The 18744-nt window shown below is 36.5% G+C and overlaps 1 protein-coding gene across 4 annotated transcripts in view; it reads left to right on the top strand.

Moving 5' to 3' along the window:
• Positions 1–18744, top strand: part of FSTL5 (follistatin like 5) — a 788412-nt gene that overhangs the window by 594085 nt on the left and 175583 nt on the right. For all 4 annotated transcript variants that reach the window (XM_021101310.2, XM_021101308.2, XM_021101309.2 and 1 more), the window contains exon 8: positions 2996–3116. In XM_021101310.2, the coding sequence (XP_020956969.1) occupies positions 2996–3116 (121 nt within the window). The remainder of the gene's footprint in view (positions 1–2995; positions 3117–18744) is intronic.

Below are 18744 nucleotides of genomic sequence, written 5' to 3'. Positions count from 1 at the left end.
AAAGAGAATGTTTTCCGGTCTTTACTTCCCAGCAGTGCTCCTTGGATTTGATTTGACACACAGTGGATTTATTTTCTTTATTGTAAAATTATTATGCATTTTTCCCCATAAATTTGAAATGCCATTTTTTCCCCAAATTTATTGATTGTTTCTGGATAATTTTAAAAATCCTGTTCTATTGATACATCTATAAATTTTACCTCTGAGACCACTCTGCTCTAAAAATTTTTTCCTGGATAAATATATAATAAAGGATATAAAAATTAATGGAAAATTACAGGTGTGAAAAATGTAGTTAAGAGCTTTTTGTTTTAGCCACAAATAAGAAAATATATATAGATTTATTAGTCAAAAATGTAAACTGACTTAGAATAAATATGTGAAAATTCAGTTATTTTATATGAATGTGTATATTTCAAATAAACACTAAGCAATTACAGTTTTTAAACAAAAATCATCTTGAGAAAATAGTAATTATAGGCTATGAAGTCTTCCAACATTCTAGAACTAACAATGATCATTTTGATAATTTCAAAGTCATATTTTAGTTATTTGCTTTGCTCCTGAATACACTTTTTAAAAAGTGAATTGTTAATCAACATCATACACCACATTAACAAAAGAAAAGTCAAAAATCATATGATCATCTCAATAGATGCAGAAAAAGCATTTGACAAAGTCCAACATCCATTCATGATCAAGACCCTCACCAAAGTGGGTATAGAGGGAACATTCCTGAATATAATCAAAGCCATTTATGATAAACCCACAGCAAATATCATACTCAATGGGGCAAAACTGAAAGCCTTCTCACTCAAATCTGGAACAAGACAGAGATGCCCACTCTCACCACTGCTCTTCAACATAGTTTTGGAAGTCCTAGCCACAGCAATTAGACAAACAAAAGAAATAAAAGGCATCCAAATAGGACGAGAAGAGATAAAACTGTCACTGTACGCAGACAACAAGATACTATACATAGAAAACCCTAAGGACTCAACCCAAAAACTGCTTGAACTGATTAACAAATTCAGCAAAGTAGCAGGATATAAGATCAACATTCAGAAGTCAGTCGCACTTCTATATATCAGCAATGAAATATTAGAAAAGGAATACAAAAATACAACACCTTTTAAAATTGCACCTCTGAAAATCAAGTACCTGGGAATACACCTGACCAAGGAGGTAAAGGACTTATATGCCAAGAACTGTAAAACTATAATCAGAGAAATCAAAGAAGATGTAAAGAAATGGAAAGATATTCCATGTTCATGGATTGGAAAAATCAATATTGTAAAAATGGCCACATTACCCAAAGCAATCTACAGATTCAATGCAATCCCTATCAAATTACCCATGACATTTTTCACAGAACTAGAACAAACAATCCAAACATTTATATGGAACCACAAAAGACCCAGCAATCCTGAGAAACAAAAACCAAGCAAGGGGCATAACTATCCCAGACTTCAAGAAATACTACAAAGCCACAGTCATCAAAACAGTGTGGTACTGGTATCAAAACAGACAGACAGACCAATGGAACAGAATAGAGAATCAGGAAATAAACCCTGACACCTATGGTCAATTAATCTTTGACAAGGGAGGCAAGAACATAAAATGGGAAAAAGAAAGTCTATTCAGCAAGCATTGCTGGGAAACCTGCATGCAAAGCAATGAAACCAGAACACCCCCTCACACCATGCACAAAAATAAACTCAAAATGGCTGAAAGACTTAAATATACGACAGGACACCATCAAACTCCTAGAAGAGAACATAGGCAAAACACTCTCTGACATCAACGTCATGAATATTTTCTCAGGTCAGTCTCCCAAAGCAATAGAAATAAGAGCAAAAGTAAACCAATGGGACATAATCAAACTGACAAGATTTTTCACAGCAAAGGAAACCCAAAAGACAGCAAAAAGACAACTTTCAGAATGGGAGAAAATATTTTCAAATGATGCAAGCGACAAGGGCTTAATCTCTAGAATATATAAACAACTTATACACCTTAACAGCAAAAAAGCCAATCAATCAAAGGAAAAATGGGCAAAAGACCTGAATAGACTATTCTCCAAGGGAGATATTCAGATGGCCAACAAACACATGAAAAAATGCTCAACATCGCTGATTATAAGAGAAATGCAAATCAAAACTACCATGAGATACCACCTCACACCAGTCAGAATGGCCATCATTAATAAATCTACAAATAACAAGTGCTGGAGGGGCTGTGGAGAAAAGGGACCTTCCTGCACTGTTGGTGGGAATGTGAACTGGTACAGCCACTATGGAGAACAGTTTGGAGATACCTTAGAAATCTATACATAGAACTTCCAAATGACCCTGCAATCCCACTCTTGGGCATCTATCCGGACAAAACTCTACTTAAAAGAGACACATGCACCCGCATGTTTATTGCAGCACTATTCACAATAGCCAGGACATGGAAACAACCCAAATGTCCATCAACAGATGATTGGATTAGGAAGATGTGGTATATATATATACACAATGGAATCCTACTCAGACATCAAAAAGAATGACATAATGCCATTTGCAGCAACATGGATGGAATTAGAGAATCTCATACTGAGTGAAATGAGTCAGAAAGACAAAGACAGATACCATATGATATCACTTATAACTGGAGTCTAATATCCAGCACAAATGAACATCTCCACAGAAAAGAAAATCATGGACTTGGAAAACAGACTTGTGGCTGCCTGATGGGAGAAGAAGGGAATGGGAGGGATTGGGAGCTTGGGGTTATCAGATACAACTTAGAATAGATTTACGAGGAGATCCTGCTGAGTAGCATTGAGAACCATGTCTAGATACTCATATTGCAACAGATCAAAGGGTGGGGGAAAAAATGTATACATGTAAGGATAACTTGATCCCCTTGCTGTACAGTGGGGAAAAAAAAGTGAATTGTTAAAATATATTTAAAATACAGCTGATTTTACTTAACTTTCTTTTCTCTATAGGACTTTGGAGATGATGGGTCTTTGTATATTACCAAGGTTACAACCACTCACATGGGCAATTACACCTGCTATGCAGATGGCTATGAACACATCTATCAGACTCACATCTTCCAAGTGAATGGTAAGATATGAGTGGCTGTTTCAATTGTTTTTTGCTTCAGTAGAGATTCAAAGAATATCACAGCTGACTGGGAAGACTTCATTTTGTTGTTGTTTTAGGACTATACTGTTAATGTGAAATATTTTCCAATTAAAAAAATGAGTAAATAAATCCTATAAATTTGTGTACTTTTCTCATCATGAAATATTACAGAGTAACTCATTCTAACCAGAATATTAAAGCATAGGCAATTTCAATTTTTTTTTAGGCTTTAAAGCAACAATTAGACAACTGTATAAATTTTAGAAACAAAAAATCAAGCATTTAAAAGTTTTAATTAGTTTTAATTAATCATTCATTTTGTTGATTTTATTAATGATATAGAAAACTGTTATTTATGTATAAAAATTTCTACAATTTCAATCATTAACTTAATGGCTATGAACATTGGCCAACTAAGCTATGTCAATCTTACAATCAACACCATGTTTTATTTCTGCTTTAATTCAAATGTAATTTAGTTGAATTGATGATATAGAATTGCATGTATGATTCATTAATACACACTAGTTAATTTCCTTACTGATACATATGATTTACTAAAAGTAAGCTCTGTGCACCTAATTAAATACTTATATTCCTATTCTAATTGTAACCAGAAGTCAGCAAAGCCTTCAGTGGGTGAAGTGTTACTTTCTGATTTGTTTTAAAATGACTGGAAGTACTGAGATCTGGTTTAAAAAAAAGAAAAACTTTTAACAGTCTAGGGAAGAGATAAGGGTGGCTTAAAATAAAGTGTTAAAAATGTAATGTAGCCAGATCTGGGGTATATTTTCAAAGTGATCTGATGATATCACTGAGGAATGGCACATGAGCATGAGACTAGAGTTTAAAAAAAATGAACCCAAGGAATGTGAAGGAAAAATTTAGGTAAACCAATGTGACCCTCACTGCAATGGAGAAGGAGCACATTTGAAGACTGAGTGAGATTAATCTGTATTTATTTATTTATTTGGACTAATTAAGTTGAATACAGTTATCCAGATGGAAGTCAAATATGTACTATATTATACAAGTGTGGAGATCACAGTGATGGCCCCAAGTTGTATATTATATAATTTCAGTGTGTATAAACTGTGTTTAAAACCATGAATTTGAGGAGTTCCAGCTGTGGTACAGTAGCTTAAGAATCTCACTGCAGAGCCTCTGGTCCCCACAGAGGCTCGAGTTTGATCCCTGGCCCAGCACAGTGGGTTAAAGGATCCAGTGTAGGTTGCAGCTGCAGATTGGATTCAATCCCTGGTCAGGGAAGTTACATATGCCATGGCTGTGGCCATTAAAAAAATAAGATAAAAATAAAGGAAAATCATGAATCTGAGCATGATGAAGTCACCTTACGGATGAGTAAGATGGATATGAAGCCAGAGGTTTGAGTCTTAGAGCTGAAGTTAGTGAATAGAGAGAGGATTTAGGATCAGCACCCTGTGAAGGGAAATGTGTCCTGGAAATCAATTAGAAAATGTTGAAATTCCCATCATGGCTCAGCAGAAACAAATCTGACTGGTATCCATGAGGACGCAGGTTCGATCCCTGGCCTTGCTCAGTGGGTTAAGGATTTGGCATTGCTGTGAGCTGTAAGGAGTTGGAAAAAGTTGGGGAGTTTTGTTACCAAAATGAGTCATATGGACCCTAGTCAGGCCCTGGCCCTACAAGTCTCTCTGCCCTGCTAGGGAGGGTCCTTGTTCCCTTTGGTTCAACCAGCCAGTAATGAAACCACAGCTGAGATGGACACAGCACAAGCTTTGCTCAGTAGCCAAAGGCTGGAGAATTGGGAACTAAGTTTGCAGATCAACTTCTCCCCTGCTTGGTATGAGGTATTTATTTATTTATTTATTTATTTATTTATTTTGCCTTTTAGGGCCACACCTGGGACATATGGAAGTTTCCAGGATAGGGGGTCAAATAGAAGCTGCAGCTGCCAGCCTGCACTGCAGCCATAGCAATGCCAGATTTGAGCCACATCCATGACCTATACCGAAGCTTGCAGCAATGCCATATCCTTAACCCACTGAGCATTGAGTGAGGCCAGGGATCAAACCCACATGCCCATGGATACTAGTTGTGTTCATAAACCATTGAGCCACAACAGTAACTCCTGAGGAATTTAATTTTAAAGAGTAAAGACCAAAGGAGGAGGAGTAAGGTTGATGAAGGGGAGGCATGTGCAGTAGTCTATAGGGGAAGGGGCAAGGCTTTTCCTGAGGGCATGTGGTGCCACCCTCTTTTTATCCTTTTGTGTTCCTTAATGTCTGGTCATGGCCTCAGGTGGGTGTGTCATTTTGTTTTCTTTCTTTTTTTTTGTCTTTTGTTTTTTTAGGAGTGCACCTGTGGCATAAGCCAGGGATCGAACCCATGTCCTCATGATACTAGTCAGGCTCATTAACCACTGAGCCACGATGAGGACTCCAGGGTGTGTCATTTCTTATGCTAATGTAGGAAATTCTGTGTCAAGGGAGACTCAAGGTCTGCTGAAGGTCAGATTCATCACTATCTTGGGCCCAAGAGGTTCCATCTGGTTTTTTGGTTTATAGCTTCCTTTCTTATCTCTGAGACCTTTAACTTAAAGATTTATGTCAACTCCTGTGAAAGGTGAGGGTGGGTGCATTTTGAGCAAACTTGAAGCAGCTCTGGCAATATTTGGCTATCGGTGGCATTCCACAGAAGCAGATGTAAGCCTTGGTTTCTGGTGCAAACCTACTTGTCTACTAGGTGTGAATCAAGGCTTGGAAATGGACTTTCAGAGAAATCAGTGAAGAGAACAGATGTGAAGGAGGTGACAGGGTTGTTTCCAGGGATCTTAGCCCTTTAGAGCTCAAAGTTCAGAGATAGCAGCTGTTCTGGAGGACACACACTCTAGGGAGGACAGGACAGGGTGTTGAGGGGTGAAGTGGTTGTTTTAACTGGTCTGGGCCTCACCTCCCCATGTGTTATGCTTGTTTACTGACTAATGGCCTATTTGACAAGGTTAACAATCTTTACTTTTTTGTTGTTTTGTTTTGTTCATTTTCCTTTTAGGGCTGCACCTGAGGCATATGGAAGTTCCTGGGCTAGGGTCAAATTGGAGCTGCAGCTGCAGGCCACAACCACAGCCACAGCAACATCAGATCCTTAACCCACTGTGCAAGGCTGGGGATTTAACCTGAATCCTCACAGAGATGTCATGTCCTTAACCTGCTAAGCCACAATGGGAATTTTGGCACTTTGTAGATTTTTTTAATTTATGCTGGTTTTGTTTGTTTTGTTGTGTTTTGTTTTAGAATTAGAGAGAACAATTCTTCATTTTGTTCCTAGCCAACAATTAGTTCTCTTATCTCCCATCCTCTTCCAGCCCTTGGTTGTCCAGTCTAAGTAGCAACCATGCGAGAGTTCTTGCTAGTCTGTAGAGCACTGCATGGTGCACATTCTCCCTGTATCAGAATCACATGAAAAAATATCAAAAACATAGATCTTGGGTTCACCAGTATTCTCTGGAAGTTTGCCTTGAAATCCACATTTTGATAAGCTTCTCAGGTCAGTGTGATGCATAGTAAAGCATGAGAAACATTCTAAATAACTGCTCTTTATTCATGTCTCATGTAGGTTTCTTACATTACTCACTCATTTGCCATGCTCCAGCTGGGAAGCCCAGGAAGAAGACCTTGAACCAAACCATAGGTGTTTATATTGCAAGATGTGCCCTGAGCAGTGCTGGGGAAATGCTGCATCCCCATTTCATCCCTCCTGTGGATGAAGTATTTACTCTCTGGTCTCAGGTCTTTATGAAGGTAGAATATAGAATAAAGGAATGCTGAGGTCTCAGAAACAGTGCTGCCTCTCCCAACCATCGGGCTTAGGGTTATGAATTATGAGGAATTCGATATTAGTGGTGACTTCCTAGGCTGAGCACTGATGAGTTCCCTTTTCTAGAAACAAAGGTCCCTGAACCTGGGAGTAAACTCCATCTTTTCCTCTTACCTCTGACCCATTTAATCTGCTTTGAAATCCTTGATATAAAAATGAAACCACAAAACTCAGATTGGGACATGAATGCACTGTTTTTTAATTAAAATCACACACCTGACTTACTGATGTTCAGGTACTTAATGTCTTAGTGCGGAAGGAATTCATTGAGAGGCACAGTGATAGGTAAAGTAGATTTATTGAAAGTGACAGACACAATGTGGACCATCTCAAAAGGCCACAGTGGCCCAGAAATATAGGGTGGTGAGTTTTTATGGGCTGAGAAACTTCACAGGTTAATGAGTGAAAGGATTATTATAGCTATTTTGGGGAAGGGGCAAGGATTTCCAGGAATTAGGCCACTGCCCACTGTTTGGTCTTTTATGGTCTATCTCAGAACTGTCATGATGCCTGTGGGCATGTCATTTGGCTAATGTATCACAATGAGTATATAATGAGTCTCAAAGTCTATAGACGGCAGATATGCTATCTTGGATCTAGTTGGTTCTAACTAGTTTTTAATCTTATCCTCAATAGCTATGTCATTCTTTTAAAGGTTGTAGCCTGCTCCCTTTCTCCCCGTCTCAAAGTTTTCATGAAGAAATAGGGTTTGGAAAGCAAAATAATGATATTATGTTGGTTGAAAATGAGTAGAGAGACAACTGTGTAGTAACTGGACAACAATTTTCAGTCAAGAGAGGGAGTTTTATCAAAAATGACAGAATGTGATTATCTTTTATGTTTATGTGAATAACTTAGTAAACATGAAAATCAGCACATTTAAGAAAGTATGAAAAATTGCAGTAATCAAATCCTAAATATGTTGATATGATCTACTACACAAATGGAAGGGTTGTTCTTTGGAAGATTGGCAGTTAAGCATTGTTCTTTGAGATGGACAGTTAATTTGTTGAAACAGGTAGAAGGATAGATTGTTTGGGAACAGATATTCAGGGTGGAAGCTTGAGGAAATCCTCTTTGCATTGTGTGGACCAACTATGAAAAATGGGGAGTTTGTGAGAGGATTAGTGATTTGAGGAGAGGAAGAGATGTACAATAATTATCTTGCAAGGAAGTAGGGTAATGAAAATAGTAGTAAGTAATTGGAATGTTGAGCATACTTTTGGGTGTTGAGGTGATACATATTAGTATGTTTTCCTTCAGTTGTCATTGGCTATAATCAAAGAAAGAAGAGATTTGGGTTTAACTGACATTTCATTTTGTCAGTTGAGTAAATGGGAAAGAGAGAGACATGAGAAAGTTAAGCAAGTTTACAAGAGAATGATGATAATAACGGACCACAGAATAAATGGAAAGGAAGGTGGTAGGTAAAAAAGCAGTGAGACCATGACAAATGAGAAATGAAGTGAAAAATTGACTGTGGTGTCCAAGTTAGTCAAATATTACTAGTATAGGTTACGACAAAGAAAAGAAAAGCCTTTTTTCAAAACATTTTCTTAAGGCATCTGGCAATTTCTGTTTATAAGAAATACTTTTATTTAGGTCAAGTATATATAAAGAAGTATAAGACCATAAAGATTTGATAGATGTTTAGACAACTAGCAGTTCTAAATCTAACTTGCCAGTTCTGGCTTTAGCTGAGAAACGAAGCCTAGACTAACACTAATTCATTGCATTCAACCACAACTGATTAAAAAAAGAAAAAACAAATTAAAAAAAAAAAAAAACAAAACCCTCAAACCTTGTTCTACTGCATTTTTATCAAGTAGGAAAGACAGTAAGTGTATTTCAAGGATCAACTTTAATATTTAAAGCTACTTGAAGAAGTCAAAAATATGAGTGGAAAATGTATTATGCATGTGTCAGTAAGATCTTCAGCTGCTGTAAAAATGAACCCAGATAATACAGGCTTAGAGAAGATGTAGATAAGGGTGTGCTTTTCTTATGCATAAAAGAAGCCAAGGTGAGGTTGTTGGAGGATAGCAACTCCACTTGTCAGCATGGTCCTCTGCTTCCTCCATTTGTGGTTAGCACATGGTTTCCTTTCTCAATGTTTTCCAACTGATGGTACAAATTCCAGTCATCATTTTCACATTTCAACAAGGAAAAAGTAAAGGAAAGAAGGAAAAAAGAGAGACTGTTGCCTAAAAGTGCACTTTCAAAAGAACTTTGGGGAGTTTCCATCATGATGCAGTGGAAACAAATCTGACTAGTATCCGGAAGGATGTGGGTTTGACCCATGGCCTTGCTTAGTGAGTTAAGGATCTGGTGTTGCCATGAGCAGTGGTGTAGGTTGCAGTTGACCCTTAGCCTAGGAACTTCCACATGCTGGCCCTAAAAAAGAAAAAGAAAAAAAAAATTTAAATAAAGGAACTTTGGGACTTCCCATTGTGGCTCAGTGGGTTAAGCACCCAACATTGTCCCTGTGAAGATGCAGGGTTAGATCCCTGGTCTTGTTCCGCATGAGTTAAGGATCCTGGGTTGCTACCATCTGCAGCATAGGTGGAAGACGTGTCTGGGATCCCATGTTGCCATCTTGGCTGTGGTGTAGGGTGCGACCTTAAAAAGAAAAATAAATAAATAAATAAATAAATAAATAAATAAATAAATAAAATAGCTTTAATGACAGTGCCAACTGCTACTGACCTTCTAAAAGCAGAGATCACAAAGAATGTTTTACCATTCATGACAATGAAGGGTTCAATCAATCAGAAATAATTAATTGTTGATTAAATTAATTACTAGATTAATTAGAAGGAAGGTGAGAAAAAATTTGGGGTAGGTAAGTGGTTATGTTTGTCACAAAAGTGTTTGGCATGTCAAAATATTTTGCTAAATCAATAATAGAATGACACTACAATAAAATGTTTAGAAATGATAGGATTAGTTATAAAAGAGCAGCCCTACAAGTGATTTGTCCCTTTTTTTAAGTGTTTCCTTTTCCTTTTGTTTTATATTATTTGTGTTTGGCATAATAACTTTAAATGTATGCTTTGAGTATAAATAAGTATAGGAAACTTGAGATTGCTCTGAATAGTTATAGGTCAATAACAATAGAATAGTTGAGAAGGCGCTATGGCACTGAAACATACAATGAAAATGCAAGAAAATGCAAATTGGGTAGGCAAATAGCACAGTTACTGACCCAATAAATCTCTAAAACTAGTTGAACTCATTTTTCATTCTCCTTCCACTTTTCAGAAAAGGTTAAAAAGATCTTTTAGAAAATCAAGTTTCCACTGGAAATTTAACATATTTATCTTTGTCAATTAGTAATAAAAATAAAATACATTATTGGTTACCATAAAAAGCTCCAAAAATACTACAAGTCATTGGAATTTGTTAAAGAGTGTCTTTGAAGTGCAAAGTCTATTTAAATATCCCAGGGTGCAAGCCAAATAAAAGTCTATCAATGGCCCTTTTTCTTTTCAAACAATGCAAAATTAGATGATTGAAATATGAGAGTGCCTCTGTGTCCTTGTCAGAAGAAACATTATGTATAAATCAAAGGAGCTTGACTCTACCAGTGGAATTCATTTCATGCTTTTCTTTTTCTTTTTACATAAAGCAAATCATCTTTTGATCTTCAGCTTAGGATACAGAATGTTTGAAATTTTTAAAGTCATTTAGTGTTTACACTACCCTCTGGGCAGAAAGCTCGTCCATATTCACAATAGACCCATATGCAAGCTGTTATTTCTCTTTTGTTTATTGTTTAAGACCTCATACATAATATCAAGTGGATTTTTTTTTCTCCTCATGTCAGAAACTTCTGCACAAAATTACTGGTTTTATAGTATGTATCCATAGATCACCTGATTTTTCTTCTTCAGAGTTTGGAAACATCACTTGGAGCTAGCCATATAGACCTCAAAGCATCACCTTCTTTTTTTTATTATTTTTTTAATTTTATTTTCCCACTGTACAGCAAGGGGATCAAGTTATTCTTACATGTATACATTTTTTCCCCCACCCTTTGCTCTGTTGCAATATGACATAGTTCTCAATGCTACTCAGCAGGATCTCCTTGTAAATCTATTCTAAATTGTGTCTGATAACCCCAAGCTCCCAATCCTTCCCATTCCCTTCTTCTCCCATCAGGCAGCCACAAGTCTGTTTTCCAAGTCCATGATTTTCTTTTCTGTGGAGATGTTCATTTGTGCTGGATATTAGACTCCAGTTATAAGTGATATCATATGGTATCTGTCTTTGTCTTTCTGGCTCATTTCACTCAGTATGAGATTCTCTAGTTCCATCCATGTTGCTGCAAATGGCATTATGTCATCCTTTTTGATGTCTGAGTAGGATTCCATTGTGTATATATATACCACATCTTCCTAATCCAATCATCTGTTGATGGACATTTGGGTTGTTTCCATGTCCTGGCTATTGGCATCACCTTCTTAATAATAAAGCATTTAGAGAAAGTAGCTTAAGTCTGTAGCAATAGTGGCCTGCTTCTTCTTGCATCATAGAATTTAACTTCTTCATCTAGTCATGGTCCACCCTTCCTACTAATCTTTTCAGAATGGCCATTGTGGGGATGGGGATAAAAGTTTCCTGCCAGTAGGAGGGTCCAAAAAGCAGTAAGTTAGGGGCCAGTTCCTCCTTCTCTCTCTTCCTCCCCTGTGAGTTAGTTATCAGAGGATGAGAGTGAGAAGCTTTGAGGGTTACTCTGGCTCAATGATTCTCTACCTGTGGTTCTTGGGCAAGCAGCACAAGCAACTTTGTTTTGTTTTCATTTTTATTTTATTTTTTTAATATTATTGAAGTGTAGTTGATCTACAAAGTTGTGTTAGTTTCAGGTATACGGCCAAGTGATATTGTTGCCAAACTTGACTTCTGTCCACTGGTGTTGAATAGAAACATGGAGACAGAGTTGGGGGCCAAGGAGAAAAATATATAGATTTTATTAATTTTTCAAGTAAAGGAGGCCACAGCAGGCTAATGCCCTAAAGACTATGCCCTCCCTTGGGAGAAAATAGGAGATGATCTTATAGGTTTAGAGTAGGAAATAGTGCTGCAGATAAGAATCAGGGTAGATGCAAGCTTTTATTCTTCTTCAAAGCTGGTATTTAGTGGCCCCAGGACTAGTTCTGGTGATCCTCCATCTCTCTGGAGTGCAAAATGCTTCATCAAGTAGTTAGCATCTTCCATTTGTTGGGGGCCTTAGTTCTTCAGAAGAGCTTAAAGGTACTGTTATGTATATCTCTTAAGGAGGAACCAGGACCCTGCCCCAAAGATGCACTATGGTTTCTTGAATGGTCCTCCCTGGTCTCTGCATCCCCTCCCTTTCCTGATTAACAACTGTTTGAACCTGTCCTTTGGAACTCAGGGAAGATCATGGCTGGATGAGGCCTATTTCCTACAAATAAGAAATGGGGGACATGGAAAGTCTTTTGTGCCCACGAGCCCCACCCTGATATGTGTGTATGTATATGTGTGTGTGTGTGTGTGTGTGTGTGTGTGTGTGTGTGTGTGTATACATATATATATCACTTTTTAAGATTCATTTCCACTATAAGTTATTATAAGATATTGAATATAATTCCCTGTGCTATAGAGTTTATCCTTTTTGTTTACCTATTTCATATGTTTGTATATATCAGTATACATATATATAAAATTTTATATGTATATATATATGTCAATCTCAACCTCCTCATTTATCCTCCCACCTCTTCCCCTTTGGTAACTATAAGTTTGTTTTCTATGTATGTGTGTCTCTCTGTTTTGTATCATTTTTTAATGCATATTCTCAAGGTTCACCCATCCCTACTGAATCAGAGGCTCTGGTCCTAGGGTCAGATGATCTGTGTTAAACAATCCCTCCTGATGACTGATGAAAAAGTTTAGAACTATTGCTCTAGCAGTTTGATTCTCCAGAACATGTGAAGTGAGGGTTTATGTCCTTCCTTAGATTCTTCAAATTTCTTCTTTTAATTGTGATATTAAAATAAGCATATAGGGATCTTAGGGAATGGATATTTTTTAGGGACTTGAGATCAGACAGGAATCAGATCAGGCTTTCTCCTCAATCTTATTTTTTCTTTCTTTCTTTCTTTTTTTTTTTTTTTTTTCCTGGCTGTACCTGCAGCATATGGAAGTTTCCAGGCTATGGGTTGAATTGGAGCTGCATTTGCTGGCCTATGTCACAGCCACAGCAATGATGCATCCAAGCACATCTGCGACCTACACCCCAGCTTGTGGCAATGCTTTATCTTTAACCCACTGAGCGAAGCCAGAGATCAAACCCACATCTTCGTGGACGCTGTGTAGCGTTCTTAATCCTCTGTGCCACCATAGTAACTCCTTCCTCCTCAATCTTGATGATTTGCTCCAAACCTCTCTTGGGTCTCTCAGCTATGTTGAACACCCCTGATAGCTGGTCCTGCAGGAGCTCATCCCTCTTCCACTCTTCTTAGACTTTATTTGACACCAGAAGATTTATCAGCTGCACCCAAGGTAGCCCAGTTGTGCCAAAGACGGAATGCCCCCAGGAACAGTCCTTAACCAATGAGCAGCATTGGTCCATGGGTACAAAGTATAGCTTCCTGCTCCTTAGTCAGGAGATTCTCAGGTGCATCCTACCTGATTCCTCAGATGGTCCACCCTGGAAGTGAGCCTTTTTTGTTGCTCTTTTTCTTTCCTCTGTTTTACTTTCCTACTCCTAACTTGTGCTTCCTGGGATCACTTCCCAAATCAACTATCTGAACCTGAGTTCTTTTCTCAGGGCTGTTTTTGGGCACATTCATACTTAGGGGTGTCCTAATCATAATGACTACCACTGCCTTTTGAAGTTCTCTCTGAGAGCTACTGGTGGGCACTATATATTTGCTCTGGAAAGCTTCGAAGTATGATAGAACAGTACATTATGTCATTAACTCCAAGGCCTGGAGATTCTTTCTGTTATTTCCAATGCTATATTATATCCAGTTACACTGTTCAATAGAGCTCTTTAGAGCTTCTGCAATTGCATTAAATCATGACATCAAGATACTACAATTATGCAATAGAAAAAGCAGAGAGAGGCTCAAATTTTAATGTATAATTTAATTATTAAATTACCCAGATAAATAATAGTTCAAAGATTAAAATTTCAAAGATACTGGTAAAGTAATTAATATCCAAAATTAAATTCTTCTGCCCTTGTAACATAAAGCCTAAAGAAAATCTGAAAATATTAAGAAGAAGTAAAATATAAAGAATCAAGTCATTCCCTAATTTCTTACCTTGTTTCCTTTCAGTGAAAGGGTTTCTTGAAATTTATAGTTTTTTGATCATGTCAACCTCTCTATCCTGGGCTAATTTTTTACTGGATTTAAAGCAGTTTCATGGTATTTGTTTTCAAATGGTTGCATTTATTCTTTATTCATTATTTCTTTGTATTCTGCCTTCTGTTGGATTACATGACTTTTAGAATTCTCATTTTTTCTACTACTAAATTTTTAGCTATACCGCTTTATGATTTTTTAGGTGTAGCTGGAAACTTTATATATAGCATACAACTTAATGTTATTATTATGTAATCTTCAAATATCTCAAGTATAAAATAAGAAACAATATGCCTCTACCTTTCTATCCATTGTGATAATACTGTCAAACATTTTATTCTATGTATGTTATAAATCTCACAATATATTGTGTTATTTTTGCTCTAAATAAATCTTTCAAAGAATTTTTTTAAAAACCAAGAAAACAGACTTTTGCATTTATCTTTTCTGATTCCTCTCATTCTTTCATGTAAGTCCAAATTTCTGAATTTTCCTTTAGTTTAATAAACATCATTTATCAATATGAGATTCAGGTCTGCTTCTGATACATTTTTCTCAGCCTTTGCTGTTTTAAAGATATTTTAATATTTTCATCATGAAAGAATTATTTCTGGTGCATATTGAATTTGAAGCAGTTTTTATTTTTTCTTTCAACACTTTTCTCTTGTTAAACTATTATCTTTAGGTTTGCATTGCTTCTAGTGAGAAGACTGTTTTATTTCTAGCCTTTTTTTTTTTTTTCCATTTCTCTGGGTGCTTTTGCAATTTTCTCTTTTTCATTAGGTTTCAGCAATTTGATTTTGATATGCCTTGGTTTTATGTTCTCTAATTTTTCATCCTGCAGGGATTGTCCAACTTGGATTTTTTTGTTATATATCTTTCAATAAATTTGGGGGAAAATGTCCATTTCTCAAATAGATTACTGGTCTTTCCCTACCTTAGCAATCCAATTACAAATATGTGTTGTTGCTTAATATTTTCACATAAGACATTAAATTCTGTCCATTTTTTTCTTCTTCAATCTTTGTTCTTACTGTGCTTCAGTATAGATAGTTTCTGTTGCTTTGATATCAAAATCGTAAATCCTCTTTCTACATGTCTAATCTGCTAGTAATCCAAATCAGAATATTTTAAAAATTATTTATGATATATCTTCAACTCTAGAAGTTGCATTTGCTTTTTCATAGTCTGTGTTTCTCTCCTCATTGTGTTCATGCTTTTCCTTAAATCATTCAGTCTACTTATATCAGATATTATTACTTTGTTTTTACTAATTTTGTCATCTATGAAATTTTGTCTCCATTGATAAATATTTTTCCTGCACATGAGTCAAATGTCCTCTCTTCTAATGTCTGTTAAAATATTTTTAATTGGATGATGAAAATTGTTGAGAGAGACATACTGAATACCTCTGAGGAGTAGTCATTGTTATTTTGACATACATTTACCTGTGTATCAGTTTGATATTTTGCACTTATATTTTTTTAACTCAATTTGGGTATGTCTAGAATAGCCTTTACACTAGAGTTTATTTCATTATTCTTCTAAGATGTACTGTTTCTGGAATCTCTCTGAGGTCTCCAATCTGGCTTTTCATTTAGGTCTCTCCAGTATGCCTTCTGATTAATCCAACCTATCACTATTAAGTTCTTGGAATTTCTAGACTTATAGCTCCTTGGCTTTATTTCTCGCTATAGTTATTGAATTTTACCTGACTTTGAGGAGTTTTATTCTATACATTGAACCAAAGCCCCTAAAGACCTCTATTCAGATTCCTATAACTCTTTCTCCTACGTATTTCTCTCCTTTTTGGACTCAAGTCCCAGATTCCAAGCTTTTCTGAATTCCAACATCTTTAAAGACTTTGCATCAATTTCAGCTGAATACATTTAGGCTGACCATGTTTTTTTGTTTGTTTGTTTTTGCTTTTGTTTTCCTCTTATTTCAGGGATCACAGTCCTCTGCAGCTTTTTTCCCAATGTTTCCCATGTTTGAAAACAGTTGTTTTCTATTAATTCTATTTATCTATGGCAGAGGCTTATCTTTTATTAATTTCCATCATGATCTTTATCTTATAGGAATCATTCTTAAAACCTGAGATGTTGTATTAGTTAAAGCCAAGTTTTCTGATGACCCTCATTTGTAAAAGCTCTGAAAGTGGAGCTTTTAATTTCATAGTTGACAATATGAAGGTGATATCAAATACATTTAGAAATTGTAAATTATACTTCTTTGTTCTCAGAGTTCAGTATTTAATGCTGCCCCAAATGACAGCAGGTACTCAGGAGTATATGAAGGAAGGAGAATGACAAAAAAAAAAAAAAAATGGTGATTTTGCTGTGGCAAGACATGACTCTTTCTATATCAACTATTCACAGTTAAGTAACTTCTATTTAATTGATTGAAACCACCCATAAATAGGTTAATTTGTCACTAGAAGTAGCGAAAACATGATTTATTGTCTACCAAATAATTATCTATAGTTTTCTTTAGTAATAGAAGATTGATTTTAGTAGACCTATGACCACTCACTAAAAACTACCTTTCCCAGATCCCTTTGAGGCTAGACATTGCCCTATGACAAAGTTTTGGCCAAGGAGTGTGCAGAGAACTGAAACAGTTGAGGTCTGAATTATGACCATAAAAGGAAAGATGTGTGCCTTCCCTTCTTTGTTTTCCTATTTCTACTCTTTTTTCTTTTTTCTTTTTGTTTATTTATTTATTTATTTATTTTTGGAATGGAGGTGTTGTGGTGGTAGCTGAAGGTGTTATTTTTAATTGGGAGAAGGAAAGTCATACTTTGAAGTTAGCAGAAGAATGAAAATAGAAGGTGCCTGGGTGTGGTAGACTGAAAATATCTTCACAAAAGATATTCACATCCTTGAAAACATGTGAATGTTATTTTATATGGCAAAGAGGACTTGAATTAAATTAAGGTTATCAAGATAAGAATATTATCCTGGTGGTCTCTTAGTGTAATTGTATGGGGTCCTCATACAAGAAAGGCTAGAAATCAAAGAAGTCAGGAGATGTGATACCAGAATCAAGGTGTTGGCAAGATTTGATGAATAGGTAATAAATAGATCCAGGAATGTAGGTGGACCAAGAAGCTAGAAATTGCAAGGATGTAGAAATTTTCCCTAGAGCCTCTAAAATGAACCCACCCTGCTGGCACCTTTGCTAAAATGATTTTGGATTTCTGGCCTTCAGAATTGTAAGAAAATAAATCTGTGCTGCTATAAGATACTAAATGTGTGGTAATGTGTTATAGCAGCCATAGGGAAGGGATACACTGAGTTTGAAATGAGAGCCAGTTACCAAACCAGCCTTTGGCAACCTACAAAGGGCTGATATCTTGGTTAAGACATAATATTTGGTTCTCTGCTAAGACAGCTTCAGCCAGCCATATACACACTATGAAGCCACTATACCACTTTATGACCACATATCAGGATTTATATCTTCTTTAAGTCACTGGCTATATAGTCACTCTGTTTATTCCAGTAGTTCAATAAACATCCTGTCCTGTGAATTAGGTCGATTCCTCATTTCCTCTTTAGTCCAGTGGTGGGTTGGTAGGGGAGGCTCTGTTTCATGCAATCATTCAGTGACCCAGGATCCTTTCTTTACAGGCCATAATATCATATAAGACAACACTACTGAAAGTCCTTGCTCCAATCTGTTAACTCTTTGTTACCTAGTCAGGAGATAAACTATGGAAATTATAAGTAAGGTTTAAAATGGGTATAATCAACTCATATAGCTATATCATCTATGAAAGGGGTATAATTTTCTTGTAACTATAGAAATTGAATGGGAAAAAATGTCTCCACCACTACAGATAGTTTTAGAATCATTTTCCAGAGGCCTTGGAGTCCTCCACTGAGTCCTCTGTGTTTGTTTAACGGACAACAAAAGAGACCCCAGGTGAAGTATTGTGTAAGAGATTTTATAGGAAAGGCCTTGTGGTAGCAGATAACACTTCCCCTGCTTACCAGGACTCAGAATGAGGGTATTCTATTTTAAAAGAGGAAGCTCACTCTGGGCTCAGAAAGAAGAGGCAATACATGTAGTGGACATCTAGCCTGATTTTTCCCCAAGAGCCCAATGCCCCTAAATTTTCTGGGAGAAAAATCAAACAGGAAAGTACTCCCTCTTTCAGAAAGTAGTTCAGGCCATCATATTGTCCTTGGGTAGGCAATTTTCCTAGTGCCGTAATAGAATTTCTTGAATTTGTGAAACCAGTTCCATGGGGATGACACGAAAGCCCCACATTGTTTTAGAGGGGTACTTCATCCTGCTGATTTGAAACAAAATGTAGATTACTGTTCCTGGAAGCTGTGCCTTCAGGGATTCCTGCAGACCTAGCCCCCCATGATATTCACAATATTGTCTGTCCTCAGTTTGGAAATTTT

Source organism: Sus scrofa, chromosome 8 (genome assembly GCF_054392235.1).
Source record: "Sus scrofa isolate SSC_HxYL_T2T_F1_AM1 chromosome 8, Sscrofa_HxYL_maternal_Yorkshire_Landrace_v2.0, whole genome shotgun sequence".
NCBI classification, from domain to species: Eukaryota; Metazoa; Chordata; class Mammalia; order Artiodactyla; family Suidae; genus Sus; species Sus scrofa.
Note: the sequence above shows the minus strand (reverse complement) of the source record. Positions and strands in the feature narration are given on the sequence as shown.